Here is a 23,592-nt window from a genome sequence, read left to right as displayed (position 1 = left end):
TAAGATTAAGATCAAACAGTTCAATAACTTTAACAAATTGCCAGAACGTACAACCAGTAGCTATTCGAAGAATGAACTAAAAGAAGTAGCGTTGATTACAACCTTTACTAGAAAACCCATCTGATTATTTAATTAAAGGAGGTATTTAAGTTAGTAGGCGTGATTATAGCTACGGATAATTTAGAAAGAAAAACTTGTTTTTTCTGCGCTGTTCTGTTCACTAATAACTTCTTGAATCATTTTTGGTAAAACACAGTATACAGAGATACAACATTCCAAAAAAGACGCATGATAGAGTAATTAAACTGGTAACAGTTATGTAGAAAAACTTTTAAAATACTGGTGTTATGACAGCCATATTGTTGTACCGTACATATTTTAATTACAGGTTGTTGATGCAAGTAGTTCTCTTTTCTGGTCGAATTTCCTCATTTTGAGAGCGCTGAAGGAGCGACCTGTTTTACTTGCTAAAAACATTCAGTATCATAAACCTAGGCTGTTCACTCTTTTTTTTAGGAAATTTCTCTTTTCTGCTAGTGGGTGAAGTATGTTAGTAACTTCGGTTTATTAGTAAAATATTGGAACTATCCTATCTACGAAAAAGATTGTTTACACCACGGTTGTTCTATTAGGACATGACTGTCGAAAATAGGTTTATAAAATCAAGGCGTATGCCTGAAAAGAAGAACTTGTAAGGATTTCACATGTGGGTTCGTAGAGGTTCTGATAAGTACCGAAAGGTCTGCGACAACAGACTGGTTTCATCATTCAATGACACACATTTTGATAACGCGTGAGCTTCAGGATGTTCCCAAATTCCTAGTCTCGTTTCGACTAAAGGAAAGTAGCAGACAAGTGTTCTAACATCTTCGACTCACGCCACCTGACCCGTATCTTTCAATCTAGTGAACTCACCGGAAGAAGCCGCAACACCAGGATGCGAAGATGTGGTTGCGTATGGGCCGGAAGGAGGTACCTGAGGAATCTCTGCAAAAGAAAAGCAGACGATATTCATGTAAATGTGAACTTAAAACTGCAGTTACATAAACATTTATTTGTACTATTAGAAACTAGAAAGACCTCCCCAGCTTTTGCCAGCAAAAGTTTCACGTTTTCACTATAGTAAGGAATTCCGACTGAGAGACAGTGATACGCTGCTCATGTATGGTAATAAAATCGTCAGATATGAAGTGTGTGTAAAGAATACATGTTTTCACGACCCTGTAGTATTATAGAGTTGGGCTGGTAGATTTTTTACCACTCGAACAACTCGTAGGAGTATTGAGAAAATTTAGAGAACTGGAGTCTGAAGCTGACTGCAGAACTATCCTACAGCCTCCAACATACATCTCGCGTAAAGACCACGAAGATAAGATACGAGAAATTAGGACTCGTAGCGAGGCATATAAACTGTCGTTTTTCCATCTGTTTAACTGCGAGTGGAACAGGAAAGGAAACTATTAGTAATGGTAGAGAGTACCCTCCGCCACGCACCGTAAGGTGTCTTGCGGAGTAGAAATGTAGATGTAGATGTTGTTACAGCAACTGGACACACACTGTTTCCGTTGTGATGCGACTGGTACTTGTGGGAATTAGGTTAATCTTGACAATACGCCTAGAATCTGGAATTTGAGTGAATCTGATATGTTTCCTCATGTATTCCACAAGCTTCCTCAATTAAATGATTTTATACAGCCCAATTCCTTCGGCTGAATTTGAAACATTATAAAGTAATGCTATTACTATCGAACTACAGACCTATATCATTGACGTCGGCTTGCAGTAGAGTTTTGGAACATATACTGTATTCAAACATTATGAATCACCTCGAAGCGAACGATCTATTGATACGTAATCAGCATGGTTTCAGAAAACGTGGTTCTTGTGCAACGCAGCTAGCTCTTTATTCGCACGAAGTAATGGCCGCTATCGACAGGGGATCTCAAGTTGATTCCGTATTTCTAGATTTCCGGAAAGCTTTTCACACCGTTCCTCACAAGCGACATCTAATCAAGCTGCGGGCCTATGGGGTATCGTCTCATTTGTGCGACTGGATTCGTAATTTCCTGTCAGGAAGGTCGCAGTTCGTAGTAATAGACGACAAATCATCGAGTAAAACTGAAGTGATATCAGCTGTTCCCTAGGAAAGCGTCCTGGGACCTCTACTGTTCCTGATCTATATAAATGACCTGGGTGACAATCTGAGCAGTTCTCTTAGGTTGTTCGCAGATGGTGCTGTAATATACCGTCTAGTAAGGTCATCCGAAGACCAGTATCAGTTGAACAGCGATTTAGAAAAGATTGCTGTATGGTGTGGCAGGTGGCAGTTGACGCTAAATAACGAAAAGTGTGAGGTGATCCACTTGAGTTCCAAAAGAAATCCGTTGGAATTCGATTACTCGATAAATAGTACAATTCTCAAGGCTGTCAATTCAACTAAGTACCTGGGTGTTAAAATTACGAACAACTTCAGTTGGAAAGGCCACATAGATAATATTGCGGGGACGGCGAGCCAAAAGTTGCGTTTCATTGGCAGGACACTTCGAAGATGCAACAAGTCCACTAAAGAGACAGCTTACACTACACTCGTTCGTCCTCTGTTAGAATATTGCTGCGCGGTGTGGAATCCTTACCAGGTGGGATTGACGGAGGACATCGAAAGGGTGCAAAAAAGGGCAACTCGTTTTGTATTATCGCGTTATAGGGGAGAGAGTGTGGCAGATATGATACGCGAATTGGGATGGAAGCAAAGACGTTTTTCGTGGCGGCGAGATCTATTTACGAAATTTCAGTCCCCAACTTTCTCTTCCGAAGGCGAAAATATTTTGTTGAGCCCAACCTACATAGGTAGGAATGATCATCAAAATAAAATAAGAGAAATCAGAGCTCTAACAGAAAGGTTTAGGTGTTCGTTTTTCCCGCGCGCTGTTCGGGAGTGGAATGGTAGAGAGATAGTATGATTGTGGTTCGATGAACCCTCTGCCAAGCACTTAAATGTGAATTGCAGAGTAGTCATGTAGATGTAGATGAATTAAGGTTCACGTGCTTGAAAAATGGATTTTGAATTTTATCTGCATAATAGAGATTTCTGTCTGTGGAATCCTTCGAATACAGTTCCTGTAATGTTAAACGAACAACAAAATTCGATGACTTTAAATGCAGCAATCGTATTAGTTCAGTCCTGGCTATTGGTGCTAGGTTTCGATTCTTTAATGTGATGATGTAAGGCTCCTCTATGACAATGAAAAAGATTGTCTATAAAAGATATGGCCGGCTTTTCCTGGACCACTGAGCCAGTCAGTGCTTGCGAAGGTTGCGGACGGTAATAACAGGGAATTTCCAACGTATGAAAATCAAGATAACAAAAATAACTGCTTCAAGGATTTTCACTAGTTCTTACATGTGCGGGAGAGTGTCATAGGTGCACTGAAACATTTGCACTAACAGACATTCATAGCAAAATTTTGGCTAAATCTAGATACACATGATTTCTCAGCAGTCATAGTTTAGAAATTACGAGTAGAAGACTCCACTTTTAATCCGCATCTCCAGCGTTCCACTCTCAAATGGAGCATCTTCCAATGCCATCTCTCTTATTTACTGGAATGGTCATTCCTATCGATTCAAGTGAGAGAAGTAGTTACTGACTAAAATTCCATGAAAAGATTTCTCCTTTACTTTAGTGAAAGCCATCCAAACGTGGTTATCAAATTCGTAATAATCTATCCAGGATAATATTGCAACAGTATTAAAGGAGCCGGTTTCCAATGCTAATATCTGTTAGCCTACACGCATAACTCCATTCAAGAACGTTAAGAAAAGCTTTACGCTGCTGACCATCTTACGGAAAGCTATGAATATGCTTTTTTGGGTCATAATGACCCGGTATGGTATTTAAAGTGCGTGGTGATTTTCTGTTTGAAATTATTATAATTTTAAATGTAGGTTTATTTGTTACAATATACAAACAATCAAAAAAAAATTGTATCACCCATTTTCCGTAAACTCCTGAAGACAAACGTTGGCTGTGGGTATTGTATCACAGACACAGTCCCTTTCACTGTTCAGAGATGTCACTAAACCCACCCAAAGATGTAAACAACCGTGCGTGAGCAGCCCCTATTAGACGGAGAGGGTCCGACAGCCCATCAGTTCCAGCTATTCCACCAGAAAGGAGATACACGGCTCGTGTTGTTTGTGTTCAACCATGCCTACACGGTCAATAGCGAGTTCAATCGCGTTAGCATTGTTACTTTGTGCCAGGAAGTGCTCTAAAAAGGGAAGTGTCCAGGCGTCTCGGAGTGAACCGAAGGGATGTTGTTTGGACCTGCAGGAGATACAGAGAGACAGGAACTGAGGATGACATGCCTCGCTCAGGCCGCCCAAGGGCTACTGCTGCAGTGGGTGACCCCTACCTAACTATGGCTCGGAGGAACCCTGACAGCAACGCCACCATGTTAAATAATACTATTTGTGCAGCCACAGGACGTCGTGTTACGACTCAATCTGCGCACAATAGGCTGCTTGATGTGCAACTTCACTCCCGACGCCCATGGCGAGGTCCATCTTTGCAACCACGACACCATGTAGCACGGTACAGATGGGGCCAACAACATTCCGAATGGACCGCTCAGGACTGGCATCACATTCTATTCACCGATGAGTATCGCATATGCCTTCAACCAGACAATTGTCGGGGACGTGTTTGGAGGCAACCCGGTCAGGCTGAACGCATTAGACACACTGTACAGCAAGTGCAGCAAAGTGTAAGTTCCCTGCTGTCTTGAGGTCTCATTATATGGGCCGACGTACGTCGCTGTTGGTCATGGAAGGCGCCGTAACGGCTGTACGATACGTGCAAGCCATCCTCCGACCGATGGTGCAACCATATCGGCAGCATATTGGCGAGGCATACGTCATCATGAACGACAATTAGCGCCCCATGGTGCATGTCTTGTGAATGAATTCCTACAGGTTAGCGACATCGCTCGACTAGAATGGCTAGCACGTTCTCCAGACATGAACCCTATCGAACATGCCAGGGATAGAATCAAAGGGCTGTTTATGGATGATGTGACACACCAACCACCTAGAGGGACCTACGCCGAATCGCCGTTGAGGAGTGGAACAATCTGGACCAACAGTGCCTTGATGAACTTGTGGATAGTATGCCACAGAAATACAGGCATGCATCAATGCAAACGACGTGCTACTGGATATTAGAGGAAGCGGTTTGTACGGCAATCTGGACCACCACCTCTGAAGGTCTCGCTGCATGGTGGTACAACATGCAATGTGTGGTTTTCATGAGCAATAAAAAGGGCGGAAATGATGTTTATGTTCATCTCTATTCCAATTTTCTGTATAGGTTCCGGAACGCTCGGAACAGATCTGTATGAATAAATTTTACACAATTACATGCCAACAGTCTCAACACTGATGTAAGCTCTGGCTTTCAATGAACTATTCCGCAGGAGAATTGTACTTAGAGTGGAGAATGTTAGACACGGGAAAAATTAGAAGAGAGTATTATTTAGAATTCCACAGTTTCAGCAGTGGTATCTAACGTGAGCTCAACAGACATTTTTGTTACAGTTTGAACATTTCACTGGTGTCTTGTCACAACATGAAAACAGTATTTGCATCCGTCTCGTTTGCAGTTTTGGTTGCCAACACCGGAGCTTGGTGTTGACGGACTATGGCCGCTTGACTGTTCTTTCGCGGCTCCATTTTTCTAGCTTCAGTGTAAGGAGTAACTAGGAGTATTGCCAATTCGCCGAGTCATGTTCTTCTGTAAAGAACATTTTTTTTCACTCTGGATTTATTTCTGTCCACAGCACAAAAGCACAGTAGGCGAAAGTATCAACAACATTGTAGGAGATAATGATTGGCTAGTGGTTGATTTTCTTCTTGCATGTGTTGGTGACAATAAGCTGATGCAATGTGTCAACTGTCCCCTTACTTGCGTTGTAGTCCAATACTATGTTTGGTTTTCTATCTTATGTGTCGCTTATTTCCTCATCAGGACTACATTTTTTTTTCTTTCTTGCTAAAGTAATATACGCCTCTGATATTCTCAGTAAGAAATAACTTTGATGTAAGAATATCGTCTTTGCTTGATATATGAGACTGTTCAAGCTTATTTTTTCTCACCGTTCCCAGCATTGTAAGACGTCTTCTGAGGTGGCCTTGGAGTATTGCATATGATGTGAAGAAATTGTCAAAAGTGACATTTTGTCTTCTCAGCTTATGTTTCAGATCCATAACGACCATGGTATCTTGATTTTTCTCAGATGCTTGTCCAGGTAATTATCCAGTTAGATTAGTGTCTTGAAAACATAAGAAGTGGCACTACCACACAATGTCGATATTTTTACAACACTTAAACCACGGAATTGTTATAGATGCCAACTTGTCGTTTACTTTTCGTGCTCTTCGATCAGACTTGTTATCGAGAAGTAACAGATGTGAGATGCTGCGGAACTGTTTCATCGACATTACGGCACGAAAAATGGCTCTACGCTGTGTGATCAAAAGTTTCCGGACACCCCCAAAATCATACGTTTTTCATATTAGGACTTCGAACGTGGACAGGTGATTGGGTGTCACTTGTGTCATACCTATCTACGCGAGATTTCCACACTCCTAAACATCCCTACTTCCACTGTTTCCGATGTGATAGTGAAGTGGAATCGTGAAGGAACACGCACTGCACAAATCGTACAGGCCGATCTCGTCTGTTGACTACAGAGACTGCAGATAGTTGAAGAGCGTCGGAAGATGCAGTAGGCAGACATCTATCCAGACTATCAAACAGGAATTCCAAACTGCATCAGGATCTACTGCAAGTACTATGACAGTTAGGCGGGAGTTGAGAAAACTCGGATATCATGAAAGAGCGGCTACTCATAAGCCACACATCACGCCAGTAAATGCCAAATGACACCTCGCTTGGTGTACGGAGCGTAAATATAGGACGTATGAACAGTGGAAAAACGTTGTGTGGAATGACAAATCACGGTACACAGTGTGGCGATCTCATGGTTGGGTGTGGGTATGCGGATGCCCGGTGAACGACATCTGCCGGCGTGTGTAGTACCAACAGTAAAATTCGGAGGCGGTGGTGTTATGGTGTGGTCATCTTTTTTATGGAGAGGGCTTGCACCCCATGTTTTGCGTGGCACTTACACGGCATTGGCCTACACTGATGTTGTAAGCACCTTCTTGCTTCCCCAATTCGGCGATAAAGATTGCATCTTTCAACACTATCGAGCGCCTGTTTACAATGCACGGCCTGTACCCGAGTGGTTACACGACAATAACATCCCTGTAATAGACTGGCCTGCTCAAAGTTCTGACCTGAGTCCTACAGAATACCTTTGGGGTGTTTTGGAACGCCGACTTCGTGCCAGACCTCACCGTCCGACATCGATATCTCTCCTCAGTTCAGTACTCCATGAAGAATGAGCTTCAAATCACAAAGAAACCTTCCAGCACGTGATTGAACGTATGCCTGTGACAGTAGAAGCTGCCACCAAGGCTAAGGATGGGCCAACACAATACTAAATTCCCGCATTACCGATGGAGGGCGAACTTGTAAGTGAAACTTCGGTAGCTCAGATGGTAGAGCACTTGCCCGCGAAAGGCAAAGGTCCCGAGTTCGAGTCTCGGTTGGGGACACAGTTTTAATCTGCCAGGAAGTTTCATATCAGCGCACACTCCGCTGCAGAGTGAAAATCTCATTCTGGGAACTTGTAAGTCATTTTCAGTCGGGTGATGGGATACTTTTGATCACATAGTGTATCTGATCCTGGATACCACAGATTCTTTGATGATTCACTGTATGACTTATACACACCAGGCAGTAATAACAGGTCACTGTAGGCTTCAAGTGTAATTGCATCTAATGCTTTCCAGCTATCCCCATAAACTCTTCGACCCTCAATATTAGTCATTTCCACCACAATAGTCAGCATATTATTGTTATTAATAACTTGAAAAAAAATAGTTTTATATCACATACTATGCTGGCAGCCTATCTTGACAGACAAGGTGTCAGTTTTCTTACGCTTGCACTAGATGCTCTTTCAGTTTGCGATAAAGGTTCTAAGCTCTATGTGAGATTTTTGCCTTTAGACTGAATCAGCTGAACGGCTTGCAGATATCATTTGAGGTATCAATATCTGAAATGTCTTCTGAATCAGATGAAGGACGAATTTTGCCATAACTGGTGACATTTTCTTCTTCAGAAATAAAAATACCTGTAATTACAAAGGAAACGACTTGCCTCATTAGTCATTGGCTTTGTCGTCATGAAAAAGTCAATTTGATGTGCATGCTACCGGAGGATTTCCTTTTTGCCGCGCAAATATGGGTACAACATCACATGCTCTCTTTGTCCTGGACGCTCTTCTCTTTTAATAGAAGATTTCACCGATTTCCACAGCAGCTCGATCTTCTGCGTGTGCACACTGAGATCATCGGAAGATACGAACTCTACACAATGCTTCACGAACTCGTGGTTGAACCCTTCTGCCTTTAACGTCTTGTAGGACAGAAAGCCGTTTGTAACCACTTTGCTGTCGGCCAGTGTAAAGTGCTGTATCAAACGGAATAAAGTGAACTTGTCTCTCGAGAGCTGTCATACCACATATCACTTCTGGGACTCTCGTTCTATGCCACCAAATAAGTTCGATTTTATTCTTTAAAGGTCATTCTCTCTGGTTTTTCCTTCTTGCTATATGCGTCTTGTCCACTTCCACAACTATATTTCGTCCGCCGATCGGTACATTGTCATTTTGTCGCTATTACATAACAGCTTTCTCTGCAAAACACAAAATAGCCGCACACCGTACTGATGGATAAGTCAGTTTTTGATGCTGTTGCTTGCAGAAAGTACTCTCTAATCCAGCAAAATATAACAATTATGCTGGTCTCGATGGATAATTTTGAATAGTGAAACCTAGCATTTTTCCCGATTGTCGTTCTTTTACCACAGCTTCCAGAATGAAATTGTGATTCACTATCAGAACTCTTCTTACGAACTTTTATAGGACTCGTCCCACTTCATTCTCCAAAATCTCTCCTTCCATCATCCGCTATTAGTCCATATTTTCGGAAAAATTCAAACAATGCTCTACATTACATAAGCGTGAAATTAGATTCATCCACGTCAGACAATCGGCCGAAGAAACTTCTACGACACCAAACATCCCATCTCACTATCGACATACATCGTGCAAGTTTCCGTGGTAGCTCGCAAATTATTTACCACAACTCACGCCACCAAAGTCGTGTGATCGATTTAGTATCATACGTTCAATATCAATAATTTGGGGCCTACAGTTTCGATAGGTAAACCACAGTCATTTCGTTTGTGTGGACTAATGTGTCTCCTGAAGTTAAGGACACGGATGCATTGATATAATGTTATTACATCATAGCCGACCAACAACGGAATCAGCCACAACCGTTAAATATGCAATGTTGTCAACAGGAAGCCATTCAATGTGGAACGAACCATTCGATCTAACTGCGAGGCCGGAGAAGGCCAAACTGGGAATTTATGGTAAGAATGATAGGGAAGAATAACTCATCTACGAAGGAGATCGCACAGAAAACAGAAGACATAACTATTGCCGAGTTAATCCACCTGTGTGGGACGGTTATCATTTTAGATTAATAAAATACATAAAGAAAACTCAGAGAAGGGTTTATTGTGTCGGTCGGACCGCATCTCAATAATTTTCAAAGTTCTTTACTGAGAGATTTTAGAAGAAAGTAGTTGTGTATAACATGAAAGCTTACTTTTACAAGTATGAGAGCTTGACTTCGGAAATGACTCAAAAATATCTTGCTTCCTGCCGTACATACCCGATGATAATGTCGTAAGAGGAATTCAGATTTATCTGGAAGTATTTCACAAGGCAGTCTTCCTGCCTGCAACTTGCGAATGGATTAGGAATGGTCAAATCTTGATAAAGGTGCAGCGCCACTGCTTACGTTGCTTTCATCTTCCTTTGGCACATAAGTATTTCTATAGAAATTACAGTCACCACTAAGTTTACCAACGACTGGACTAACAAATAGGACTATTGAAAAATGAACGCAGTTTGATTTTTATCTTTAATCTGAGTCAAATAAAAGAATCGTTAACACGTAACTCACCTAGATCAGGAGGGCAGCAGAAAGGTGGGGATGGATCCAAAGGCTTGGGCACCACTGCAAAACAAAAGCAGAGGACATATAATTAAATGCGAACATAAAATCACTCACGCATCAAGTCTCCTTAACACCCTTAAAATTTCTTTTAGGCTGTTGATAAGATAATAATTGCTTTCTCTCCGCCAAAGAGATTTACACTGTTCGTACATTGACCAAAGTATTTACTGAAGAAATATATAGAAATAAAGTGTACAGATCCATGTTCATGTTAGTACACAGCAAAATGATGTGCATCGTCTCTGTCCAAGGGAATGTGAGGGGTAAGCGTTGACGTCAAGCTCACCTTGACGGTATGCTGCCAATTTAAAATTTGTCAATGAGACAATTTGAAAATTCAAAATGGCTATGGATATTATCAGTTATCAGCTTGGCACGGCTCGCGTATCAGTGAGATAAGTTTTTCAGAAACGCCCGTGTATACACACTCCTAAATTCACCTTGTTGTTGTTGTTGTCTTCAGTCCTGAGACTGGTTTGATGCAGCTCTCCATGCTACTCTATCCTGTGCAAGCTGCTTCATCTCCCAGTACCTACTGCAACCTACATCCTTCTGAATCTGCTTAGTGTACTCATCTCTCGGTCTCCCTCTACGATTTTTACCCTCCACGCTGCCCTCCAATGCTAAATTTGTGATCCCTTGATGCCTCAAAACATGTCCTACCAACCGATCCCTTCTTCTAGTCAAGTTGTGCCACAAACTTCTCTTCTCCCCAATCCTATTCAATACCTCCTCATTAGTTACGTGATCTATCCACCTTATCTTCAGTATTCTTCTGTAGCACCACATTTCGAAAGCTTCTATTCTCTTCTTGTCCAAACTAGTTATCGTCCATGTTTCACTTCCATACATGGCTACACTCCAAACAAATACTTTCAGAAACAACTTCCTGATACATAAATCTATATTCGATGTTAACAAATTTCTCTTCTTCAGAAATGCTTTCCTTGCCATTGCCAGTCTACATTTTATATCCTCTCTACTTCGACCATCATCAGTTATTTTACTTCCTAAATAGCAAAACTCCTTTACTACTTTAAGTGTCTCATTTCCTAATCTAATTCCCTCAGCATCACCCGATTTAATTTGACTACATTCCATTATCCTCGTTTTGCTTTTGTTAATGTTCATCTTATATCCTCCTTTCAAGACACTGTCCATTCCGTTCAACTGCTCTTCCAAGTCCTTTGCCGTCTCTGACAGAATTACAATGTCATCGGCGAACCTCAAAGTTTTTACTTCGTCTCCATGAATTTTAATACCTACTCCAAATTTTTGTTTTGTTTCCTTTACTGCTTGCTCAATATACAGATTGAATAACATCGGGGAGAGGCTACAACCCTGTCTCACTCCTTTCCCAACCACTGCTTCCCTTTCATGCCCCTCGACTCTTATTACTGCCATCTGGTTTCTGTACAAATTATAAATAGCCTTTCGCTCCCTGTATTTTACCCCTGCCACCTTTAGAATTTGAAAAAGAGTATTCCAGTCAACATTGTCAAAAGCTTTCTCTAAGTCTACAAATGCTAGAAACGTAGGTTTGCCTTTTCTTAATCTTTCTTCTAAGATAAGTCGTAATGTCAGTATTGCCTCACGTGTTCCAACATTTCGACGGAATCCAAACTGATCCTCCCCGAGGTCTGCATCTACCAGTTTTTCCATTCGTCTGTAAAGAATTCGCGTTAGTATTTTGCAGCCGTGGCTTATTAAACTGATAGTTCGGTAATTTTCACATCTGTCAGCACCTGCTTTCTTTGGGATTGGAATTATTATATTCTTCTTGAAGTCTGAGGGTATTTCGCCTGCCTCATACATCTTGCTCACCAGCTGGTAGAGTTTTGTCATGACTGGCTCGCCCAAGGCCGTCAGTAGTTCTAATGGAATGTTGTCTACTCCGGGGGCCTTGTTTCGACTCAGGTCTTTCAGTGCTCTGTCAAACTCTTCACGCAGTATCGTATCTCCCATTTCGTCTTCATCTACATCCTCTTCTATTTCCATAATATTGTCCTCAAGTACATCGCCCTTATATAAACCTTCTATATACTCCTTCCACCTTTCTGCCTTCCCTTCTTTGCTTAGAACTGGGCTGCCATCTGAGCTCTTGATATTCATACACGTGGTTCTCTTCTCTCCAAAGGTCTCTTTAATTTTCCTGTAGGCAGTATCTATCTTACCCCTAGTGAGATAAGCTTCTACATCCTTACATTTGTCCTCTAGCCATCCCTGTTTAGCCATTTTGCACTTCCTGTCGATCTCATTTTTGAGACGTTTGTATTCGTTTTTGCCTGCTTCATTTACTGCATTTTTATATTTTCTCCTTTCATCAATTAAATTCAATATTTCTTCTGTTACCCAAGGATTTCTAGCAGCCCTCGTCTTTGTACCTAGTTTATCCTCTGCTGCCTTCACTACTACATCCCTCAGAGCTACCCATTCTTCTTCTACTGTATTTCTTTCCCCTATTCCTGTCAATTGTTCCCTTATGCTCTCTCTGAAACTCTGTACAACCTCTGGTTCTTTCAGTTTATCCAGGTCCCATCTCCTTAATTTCCCACATTTTTGCAGTTTCTTCAGTTTTAATCTACAGGTCATAACCAATAGATTGTGGTCAGAGTCCACATCTGCCCCTGGAAATGTCTTACAACTTAAAACCTGGTTCCTAAATCTCTGTCTTACCATTATATAATCTATCTGATACCTTTTAGTATCTCCAGGGTTCTTCCACGTATACAACCTTCTTTCATGATTCTTAAACCAAGTGTTAGCTATGATTAAGTTGTGCTCTGTGCAAAATTCTACTAGGCGGCTTCCTCTTTCATTTCTTAGCCCCAATCCATATTCACCTACTATGTTTCCTTCTCTCCCTTTTCCTACACTCGAATTCCAGTCACCCATTACTATTAAATTTTCGTCTCCCTTCACTATCTGAATAATTTCTTTTATTTCATCGTACATTTCTTCAATTTCTTCATCATCTAAAATTCACCTTACTTCAAAAATTTTACCAACAGCGGATTTAGACATGTTTGGTTGCAGGGCACCCATTTATCAGGCGGATATCTTTACCGAGCGAATGAACCTTGCAAGTTTCGAGAACAGGCCTCATAATACGTCCTAAAACATACGAGGCAGCACAGGATTGTTGGTCAGAAAACCGCGATAATGGAACGAGATAGTTCCGATACTGAAAATTTCTGCAAAAAAAAAAAAAAAAAAAAAAAAAAATTGTGCGACGCTTCTTGCACTCGTCCACAGTGAAATGTTAAATTATTTGGAACTTTACGGATTCAAGATGTTCGCAGCGTACTTTAGCTGCAAGACGACGCTCCTCGCCACTAGTCTCGTATCACCTGAATTGTTTAAGCCAACATGATACACGTTGCCGAATGCGCCGAGGTTTTCAGTAGTACGAACTTTTTTTTTTCGTCTCACTTCACACATAGGATTTTAACAAGATAAATTCGCTTCAAGATCCATTTGGATTGAACGACATACTTTCTTTTTTGTTCATCCCCTCCTGTGTAAACATCTTCATCTCAGAGTAGCACTTGCAACATAGGCCCTCAGCTATTTATTGGATATATTCCAGTCCCTGACTTCCTCTACAGTTTTGCCCTCTGCAGCTCCCTCTAGTGCTATGGAAGTCATTCCCTGATATCTCAACAGATGTCCTATCATACCGTCCCTTCTCCTTGTCAGTTTTTTCCACGCATTACTTTCCTCTTCGATTCTGCGCAAAACCTCTTGATTCCTTACCTTATCAGTCCACCTAATTTTCAACATTCGCCTGTAGCAACACATTTCAAATGCTTCGATTCTCGTCTGTTCCGTTTTCCCCACCGTCCACATTTCACACTCAAACAATGCTGTGCTCCAGGCGTATATTCCCAGAAACTTCTTTCTCAAATTAAGGATAATGTTTGATAATAATGCTTGACTTCTCCTGGCGAGGAATGCCCTTTTTGACAGGGCTAGTCCGCTTTCGACAACCTCCTTCCTCCGTCCATCGTTAGGTATTTCTCTGCCGACGTAGCAGAATTACTTAACTTCATTAATTTACTTGTGACCATCAATCCTGATGTTAAGTTTTTCGCTGTTCTCATTTCTGCTACTTCTCATTTCGCCCTTTTTCGATTTACTCTCAGCACAAACTCTGTACTCACAAGATTGTTCATTCTACTCGGCATATCGTGTAATCGTTCTTCACTTTTACTGAGGATAGCAATGTTATCAGCGAATCGTAGCAATGATATTCTTTCACTTTGAATTTTAATTCCAGTCCTGAACCTTTCTTTTCTTTCCATCATTGCTTCTTCGATGCACATATTGAACACTATGGGAGAAATACTACATGCCTGTCTAACACCCTTTTTAACCCAAGCGCTTCGTTCCTGGTCGTATGTATGTATTGTATGTTACCCGTCTCTCCCTATAGCTTACCCCTATTTTCCTCAGAATTTTGAACACCTTGCACCATTTTACATTGTCGAACGCTTTTTCCAGGTTGACAAATCCTATGAAAATGGCCTGATTTTTGTTTAGTTTTGCCTCCACTATCAAGTGCAACGTCAGAATTGCTTCCCTGGTGCCTTTATTTTTTTTAAAGCCAAACTGATCGCCATCTAGCACATGCTACTGCTGTATTATGGTCTGGACGTTGTCCAGACATGAGGACATACAGTAATGAGCCAGAACTTTAATGTCAGCTGCGAAGTAGCATGTTGGCTCACAACTGGTCACACAATACTCGTAAATTAGTGGCCGGTGTTTTGTGGGCAGGTAGTGGCGACCGACAGCGACACAAATGTGCTCCATCTGGTTCATATTGGGTGAATTTGGTGGCGTAGACACTAATGTGAGTTCACTACCGTGCTTCTCAAACCACTGTGGCGGATGGTGTCATTGTCGTCGGTGAAAACGTCAACCATAGATGGATGTAAGTTATCCGTAATTTATTTTAAGTAGTCTACATTGATCGAGGTGTCTCCGACTACTACCCAGCTTCCATGGCTGGCGCAGGTGAATGTCTCGTATAGCATTATACTGCCCCTGTCCTCTTGCGCCTGAGCGACGGGGCATGTTTCGAGCTGTTGCTCGTCTGGATGAAGGGGCATCCGGACGCGGCTGTCGACTTGGTGTCACAACAAACGTGACTCCACCGACCGGGCGACATTTTCCTACTGATCTACACTTCAGTCTCCATAATCTCGTGACCACTGCAATCGTAATTCAGTGAATCATTGAGTCAACATGGAAACATTTGTGGCTCGTTTGCTGAGCAGCCCCACGTTCAGTAACATACGGTGAGTGGTGTGCTCCGAAACGCATGTGGCTGTTCTAGCACTGTACTCTGTCGTCAGATCTGCCACAGATCGCCGGCATACTTTTTTACAGACGGGGCAAGCGTCCTACCTGCTCGATGTGTGATGTGTCACGGACCCCCTTGTTGCGTACTCATGATCCAACGGTCCTTCGACAACTATCCGTAGATGCTCACTACAGCAGACGGCGGACAGCCAATCAATTTCACCATACGAGACGGTTGGCATCGGGCTGTAACAATCTACCCTTTGTCATATTGGCATATATTGTTGTTTCGATATCATCCTCTTTCCCTAAGAAATTCGTCTTGTGCCAGAAAGGCGAAGTGAAAATAGTATAGAGCTCGAAAACACTTTTTTTATAAATTAGTTTTGCCGCCTCGAATGTCGCTAAACTTAAGATCTCGATATTATTTGGAGTGTCTTTCTCACGTACAGCTTATTGTGTCCTAGCTAATCATCAGCGTATCCGAGTGAATGTAAGGGTCAACCTCTTTTGTTTTGATATTATTGTGGAACTACGATACACATGCAGAGTATGTTTATAAGTTACTACTGAAGAGGATGCACTTACTCTGTCTCGTGAGCTGGGCCTCACGTACCTGGCCACAAGTCACTGTGGACTAAAGGCAGTCGTGATTGTCAGATGTGCACGCATTGTCTACGAAATTTACACGAGCAGTAATGCAAAGAATTATAAAACTGTTACGTGACCTTTCAGTTTGATTACTAAGAAACATGTAGTTAGTCTCTGTCACAGCTTCGATCAGCGTACATCACGTACGTAGTAGGATGTGAAGTAAATAGATACGTTCAACCTCATTCCTGGATTTCTTACTGTTAATACAGTACAGTGTTAGGGTAATTTGTCTTTGATTTTAATTAACCACTGCGGGAGATCTAAAGTATTCCAAACGTACGGCGTTTACAGATACTTGATACAGATTATTTGCAAGTGGAGACGTTTTATTAGGCAAATGAACAAAAATTTATGTTGCTGCATACTGAACTCTTTTCTGAGCCACTAACAGCTTTAATAATACGCGACAAAGGTCTTATTTCCTCTAGTCTTGAAAGTGTGGACATTGCAGGTCTTCTCATATTGTGATGGACTATTTATGACGAATTTCATTGGCGAATACAGGTACTGTGATGGTGCAACTAAAATGCGTAACTTTTTGGAGAGATTCATACATGACGACCACGGTTGACACCACATATTACTCTTACTGCTTGCTGTTGTGCAATCAGTACTTCTAAGTGATGAAATACCCAAGAAAATTATTCCATAACACATTATTGTGTGGATATAATCCAAATGAGTCAGGAAGTTGATTCGATTGTTTCCAGGACTAACAATTATAGCTACTAAGAGTAAAAGTAGCTGAATTCAATTGTTTGAGCTGCTCAATAATAAGCTTCTTTCAATTCACTTCTTCGTCTTCACGTACACCTACAAATCTGGAGAATTCTTCTCTATTTATTGACTCCTGTTCATGAGCTACATGAGTTGCTGGAATGTATTTATTCTGCAGAACTGAATACACTGTGTTTTCTCAAAATACAAAAAGACTCCAGTGTTAGAGAATTATTTCATAATCTTTGAAAAATATCACTAACAATCTCTTCTGCTGTTTTCTTTATAATGGGATTTATTATAACAGTAGTACCGTCTGCAAAAAGTACCAACTCTGCTTGATGAATGTTGAGTGGAAGGTCATTTGCAAGGAATATGAATGGGCTCAAGATTGAAATCTGTGGGACTCCCTTTGCGATTTATCCACAGTGAATAAAAATTTTTACTTTTCAAAAGTTGTTTGAATTATTCAAGACAACTTTTCGAATTAAGTATGACTCTCACCAGTTGTGTGTATATCCATCAGTTCCATAAAACTAAGCTGTTCTGAGAGTGTAACACCATCTACATAATCAGACACCTTCTAACGTTCACAAAAAATAGCACCTGGCGAAATTTTATTCTTTAAGGCTTCTGATATTTGGTGGGTGAATGAGTAAATAGCATCCTCAGTCCAGCAACGGTAAATAAATTGTTCCTACTTATATGTGGTAGTACTCTTGAGTACGTTACTTTTTCTAATACTGTAAAAGCCAATGAATTGTTAAAAACAATACCACTTCCTACCCCATTATGAAGTGCGTCAATGCATATTCATTTATCTTAAGACGAAGTAGTCATGTCAATCATGTTTACGTATTTCATATGCACAAAATGGCTCTGACCACTATGAGACTTAACTTCTTAGGCCATCAGTCCCCTAGAACTTAGAACTACTTAAACCTAACTAACGTAAGGACATCACACACATCCATGCCCGAGGCACGATCCGAACCTGCGACCGTAGCGGTCGCGCGGTTCCAGACCGTAGCGCCTAGAACCGCTCGGTCAGCCCGGCCGGCCATATCCATAAAAGAATAGAGTTGCTCCTCATCTATAAAAATGGACGTAGCGTTTCACTATAAACGAGAGCCGTATGTATCCCTGAACTGAATTAGCTTTTAGCAATTTATGCTGCTACAGCTGTTACTTGAGAATGGCACTCCATTTGAAGACGTCTTAAATAAATACATTTTAATAAGTCCATACGGGAAACGTCATTTCTGAAATACTACTGCACTATGAGAACAACTAAACAGAAAGTGAGAAAACTCTTTGCCATTTTAACTAACATCTCCTCGAAATTTCCGTCCCGTCAGATCCTAAACGAAGTTTCCTCTGGAGCTATTTCAAATGAGCAATAAAGACTCTTAAGTCTAGAGTAATAAGAACCATCAGCAACTTTTAGACATCGTCGTTAAATTTTAGTGCAAGGAAAGGAGGCTAGAGGTTAACGTCTCGTCAACGTCTAGATCTTTATCAACTGATTACCTATTCACCCGGACCATGACTGCAAAAGAAAGCGAAGTAGCCTATTGAACGGACTGCTCAGGCACCACAATGAAAAAATGCTACGACAAACGCGAAAATCACTAACGAAAATGGCAACACGGGCATAGGCATCTTGGGCTTGGGGATACGAATCAATCTAAGCATATTAATGTGCTAATAGTAAACTGCAGGAGCGTCTGTAGAAAGGTCTCATTAATAAACGGTCACAACGCCCATATAGTACTAGGGACAGAAAGTTGGCTGAAACCAGACGTAAACAGTAAGGAAATCCTAAACTCAGATTGGAATGTATACCGCAGAGACAGGCTGGACAGTGAAGTGGGATGCGTGTTTATAGCGATAAGAAGTGCAATAGTATCGAAGGAAATTAACGGAGATCCGAATTGTGAAATGATTTGGGTGAAGGTCACGGTTAAAGCAAGCTCAGACATGGTAATTGGATGTCTCTATAGGCCCCCGGGCTCAGCAGCTGTTGTGCTGAGCACCTGAAGAATAATTTGGAAAATATTTCGAGTATATTTCCCCACCATGTTATAGTTCTGGGTGGATATAGACTGGGAGACTCAAACGTTCATAAGGGGTGGCAGGGAAAAAGAATCCTGTGAAATTTTTTAAAGTGCTGTATCTCAAAATTACCTTGAGCACTTAAACAGAGAATCGACTCATGGCGATAACATATTAGACCTTCTGGTGACAAACAGACCCGAACTATTTGAATCAGTTAATGCAGAACAGGGAATCAGCGATCATAAAGCGGTTGCTGCGTCGATGATTTCAGCCGTAAATAGGAATATTAGAAACGGTAGGAAGATTTTTCTGTTCAGCAAAAGTGACAAAAAGCTGATTTCAGAGTACTTGATGGCTCAACACAAAAGTTTTGTCTCAAGTACAGATAGTGTTGAGGATCAGTGGAGAAAGATCAAAACCATGGTACAATATGCATTAGATGAGTATGTGCCAAGCAAGATCGTAAGAGATGGAAAAGAGCCACCGTGGTACAACAACCGAGTTAGAAAACTGCTGCGGAAGCAAAGGGAACTTCACAGCAAACATAAACATAGCCAAAGCCTTGCAGACAAACAAAAATTACGCGAAGCGAAATGTAGTATGAGGAGGGCTATGCGAGAGGCGTTCAGTGAATTCGAAAGTAAAGTTCTATGTACTGACTTGGCAGAAAATCCTAAGAAATTTTGGTCCTATGTCAAAGCGGTAGCTGGATCAAAACAAAATGTCCAGACACTCTGTGACCAAAATGGTACTGAAACAGTGAATGACAGAGTAAAGGCCGAAATGCTAAATGTCTTCTTCCAAAGCTGTTTCACAGAGGAAGACTGCACTGTAGTTCCTTCTCTAGATTGTCGCACAGATGACAAAACGGTAGATATCGAAATAGACGACAGAGGCCGCTGGACCTGATGGGATACCAGTTCGATTTTACACAGAGTATGCGAAGGAACTTGCCCCCCTTCTTGCAGCGGTGTACCGTAGGTCTCTAGAAGAGCGAAGCGTTCCAAAGGATTGGAAAAGGGCACAGGTCATCCCCGTTTTCAAGAAGGGACGTCGAACAGATGTGCAGAACTATAGACCTATATCTCTAACGTCGGTCAGTTGTAGAATTTTGGAACACGTATTATGTTCGAGTATAATGACTTTTTGGAGACTAGAAATCTACTCTGTAGGAATCAGCATGGGTTTCGAAAAAGACGGTCGTGTGAAACCCAGCTCGCGCTATTCGTCCACGAGACTCAGAGGGCCATAGACACGGGTTCACAGGTAGATGCCGTGTTTCTTGACTTCCGCAAGGCGTTTGACACAGTTCCCCACAGTCGTTTAATGAACAAAGTAAGAGCATACGGACTATCAGACCAATTGTGTGATTGGATTGAGGAATTCCTAGATAACAGAAGGCAGCATGTCATTCTCAATGGAGAGAAGTCTTCCGAAGTAAGAGTGACTTCAGGTGTGCCGCAGGGGAGTGTCATAGGACCGTTGCTATTCACAATGTACATAAATGACCTGGTGGATGACATTGAAAGTTCACTGAGGCTTTTTGCAGATGATGCTGTGGTGTATCGAGAGGTTGGAACAATGAAAAATTGTACTGAAGTGCAGGAGGATCAGCAGCGAATTGACGCATGGTGCAGGGAATGGCAATTGAATCTTAATGTAGACAAGTGTAATGTGCTGCGAATACATTGAAAGATAGATTCCTTATCATTTAGCAACGATATAGCAGGTCAGAAAGTGGAAGCAGTTAATTCCATAAATTATCTGGGAGTACGCATTACGGGTGATTTAAAATGGAATGATCATATAAAGTTGATTGTCGGTAAAGCAGATGCCAGACTGAGATTCATTGGAAGAATCCTAAGGAAATGCAATCCGAAAACAAAGGAAGTAGGTTACAGTACGCTTGTTCGCCCACTGCTTGAATACTGCTCAATAGTGTGGGATCCGTACCAGATAGGGTTGATAGAAGAGATAGAGAAGATCCAACGGAGAGCAGCGCGCTTCGTTGCAGGATCATTTAGTAATCGCGAAAGCGTTACGGAGATGATAGATAAACTCCAGTGGAAGACTGTGCAGGAGAGACGCTCAGCAGCTCGGTACGGGCTTTTGTTAATGTTCCGAGAACATACCTTCACCGAAGAATCAAGCCGTATATTACTCCCTCCTACGTATATCTCGCGAAGAGACCATGAGGATAAAATCAGAGAGATTAGAGTCCACACACAAGTATACCGACAATCCTTCTTTCCACGAACAATACGAGACTGGAAGAGAAGGGAGAACCGATAGAGGTACTCAGGGTATCCTCCGCCACACACCGTCAGGTGGCTTGCGGAGTATGGATGTAGATGTAGATGTAGATATTCTTCCTCGGGCGATAAACTGTCCGCAGATTGTGTGTGTATCATGTGTACTCGTAGTAGTTGACAAGATGTTAAAAAAGTCATTATTTTCTGAGCGAGACTGCTGTGCAAGAATGAAACGAAGTAATAACTCACCTCCGCCCAACGATGCCGGCGCTGCTGTTGTGAAGTAGCCTGAAAAACAAACGGGAAACAAAATTAGATCCTGTCGTTACTCTTTTGGGAACACAGAAATACGAAATTGTATTGGGGGGGGGGGGGGGTAGGGGGGGGATGATCAATATGGTTTCGTTCGTAGGTCGCAGGCAAAACCGCCATGAACACTGATATAATCATCCCCTCGATGCACCAGGTTCGGTACACATGTTTGATAAAACACCGTGTCTTGCTGATTAATGTAGTCCATATCTGTCTGCTGTACACACTCGTCTCACTGCAATATTCGACCCTTCAAGGCTTCTTTTAAGGGACTAGCGGCGTGTAATAGTGTGGAGTAAGATCAGGACTGTAGGGAGGCTACACGAGTGTCTCCCACTTGATTTGGAGAAACTTCTGCATGACGAGGTTTGCGATATGGCGACGTACGCAGCAGCAGCACCTCTTGACGCTCGGAACTTGCCGAACCATTCCACAACGGCGATTTTCCACAGACATGCTGCCCCATAGCCATTTTCATTCTTTGATGGATGTCTACAAGTGTCAGTGTTTTTGGAATGAAGAAAAAGACAGCAGCACATTGGCTCTGTTTGGGCGCATTTGGTAGTAACGTAGCCATAGTTCTCGTTGCCGCCTTTACTGCACACACGTCGGAAACACATGACTGCCACACTAGTTCCTTGCGTACATATCAGCGCTTATACACCCGGATCGAAATTGCACCACACTTCATATACGTCACAGCAGCGCTCTCAAATGTAAACCTTTTAATCGTCCCTGAAAGAATACAATAGCCAACTTACATATGGTATAACGTAAGAAATTTCTCGAACACCAGCAAAACTAAAATATTTAAATTACATTAATGTCCGTTGAATTTGGATATCATGAGCTATTTATCGTCCGAACGAATCTCTCAACTGGCGCACAATGCGTACTCGGCCAACCCCGTGGTTCATTGCAGTGAGAGGTAAGGACCACATCTCAAAGCAGGTTTGTATTTGAAGGATGTTTAGCGTGCAACACCTGCAAGAGCGGAATTTCGAGTGTCGGGTAACTGTTTTGAACTGGTATCAGCTTATAATTACAGCAAGAGTATGGGGAAGCTAAGGCAATGATAAATGAGTAATTTAGCTCCAATACTTCTTGAAATTCGATGAAGTCACTCACAAAATAATGTTGGAAGCGACAGAGACGCGGTTCGCATGACCAAAAGAAAGTGAGTTCTTCTAAGTTCCACCCTGCAAGCCAGAGAGACCTGTTGGAACTCAGACCGTATCGGGTCTACACACGAGTAACTTTCATGCACTCTGGTGGCCGTTGTATGAATGCAAGGGTCAACCTCGTTTGTTTTGATATAACTGAGGACCTACGCATGCACAGTACGTGTATAAGTAACTACTGAAGAGGATGCACTTACTCTGTCTCGTGAGCTGGGCCTTATGCATCTAACCACAAGTCACTGTGGACTAAAGGCATTCGTGAATGTGAGATGTGCACTAAATGTCTACGAAATTTACACGAGCAGTAATGCGAAGAATTATAAAACTGTAATGTTCACTTTGATTTTGATAACTAAGAAACGTGTAGTTAGTTTCTGTCACATCTTTGATGAGCGTACATCAGTTATGTATTAGGATGTACAGTAAATAGATATGTCGAACCTCATTTCTGGATATCTCACTGTTAATACAGGACGGTGTTAGGGTAATTTGTTTTCGATTTTAATAAACCACTGCGGGAAACCTAATGCATTCCAAATGTGCGGCGTACACAGAAATTTGTTACACATTATTTGCAACAGGAGACTGCTTTTAGTAGGCAAATGATCAAAGATTTTTTTGCTGCATACTGAACTCCTTTCTGAGCCACTAACAGCTTTAATAATATGCGAAAAAGGTCCCATTTCTTCTTGTCTTGTAAGTGTGGACATTGCAGGTCTTCTCAAATTGTGATGGATTATTTATGACGAATAGATGTACTGTCATGGTGCAGCTAAATTGTCTAACTATTTGGAGAGATTCATACATGACGACCACGGTTGATTATTAAAAAACATGTAGTTAGTCTCTGTCACATCTTTGATCAGCATACATCACTTACGTATTAGGAT

General features: G+C 41.7%; 1 protein-coding gene across 2 annotated transcripts in view; it reads right to left on the bottom strand.

Annotated features, from left to right (window-relative positions):
• The window catches only part of LOC126354641 (inter-alpha-trypsin inhibitor heavy chain H4-like), a 100,975-nt gene that overhangs the window by 12,048 nt on the left and 65,335 nt on the right, over nucleotides 1–23,592 (bottom strand). For both annotated transcript variants that reach the window (XM_050004414.1, XM_050004423.1), the window contains 3 exons: nucleotides 21,459–21,497; nucleotides 10,168–10,221; nucleotides 916–987 (listed from right to left, as the gene is read on the bottom strand). In XM_050004414.1, the coding sequence (XP_049860371.1) occupies nucleotides 916–987; nucleotides 10,168–10,221; nucleotides 21,459–21,497 (165 nt within the window). The remainder of the gene's footprint in view (nucleotides 1–915; nucleotides 988–10,167; nucleotides 10,222–21,458; nucleotides 21,498–23,592) is intronic.

This window comes from Schistocerca gregaria, chromosome 1 (genome assembly GCF_023897955.1).
Source record: "Schistocerca gregaria isolate iqSchGreg1 chromosome 1, iqSchGreg1.2, whole genome shotgun sequence".
Taxonomy (NCBI): Eukaryota; Metazoa; Arthropoda; class Insecta; order Orthoptera; family Acrididae; genus Schistocerca; species Schistocerca gregaria.
Note: the sequence above shows the minus strand (reverse complement) of the source record. Positions and strands in the feature narration are given on the sequence as shown.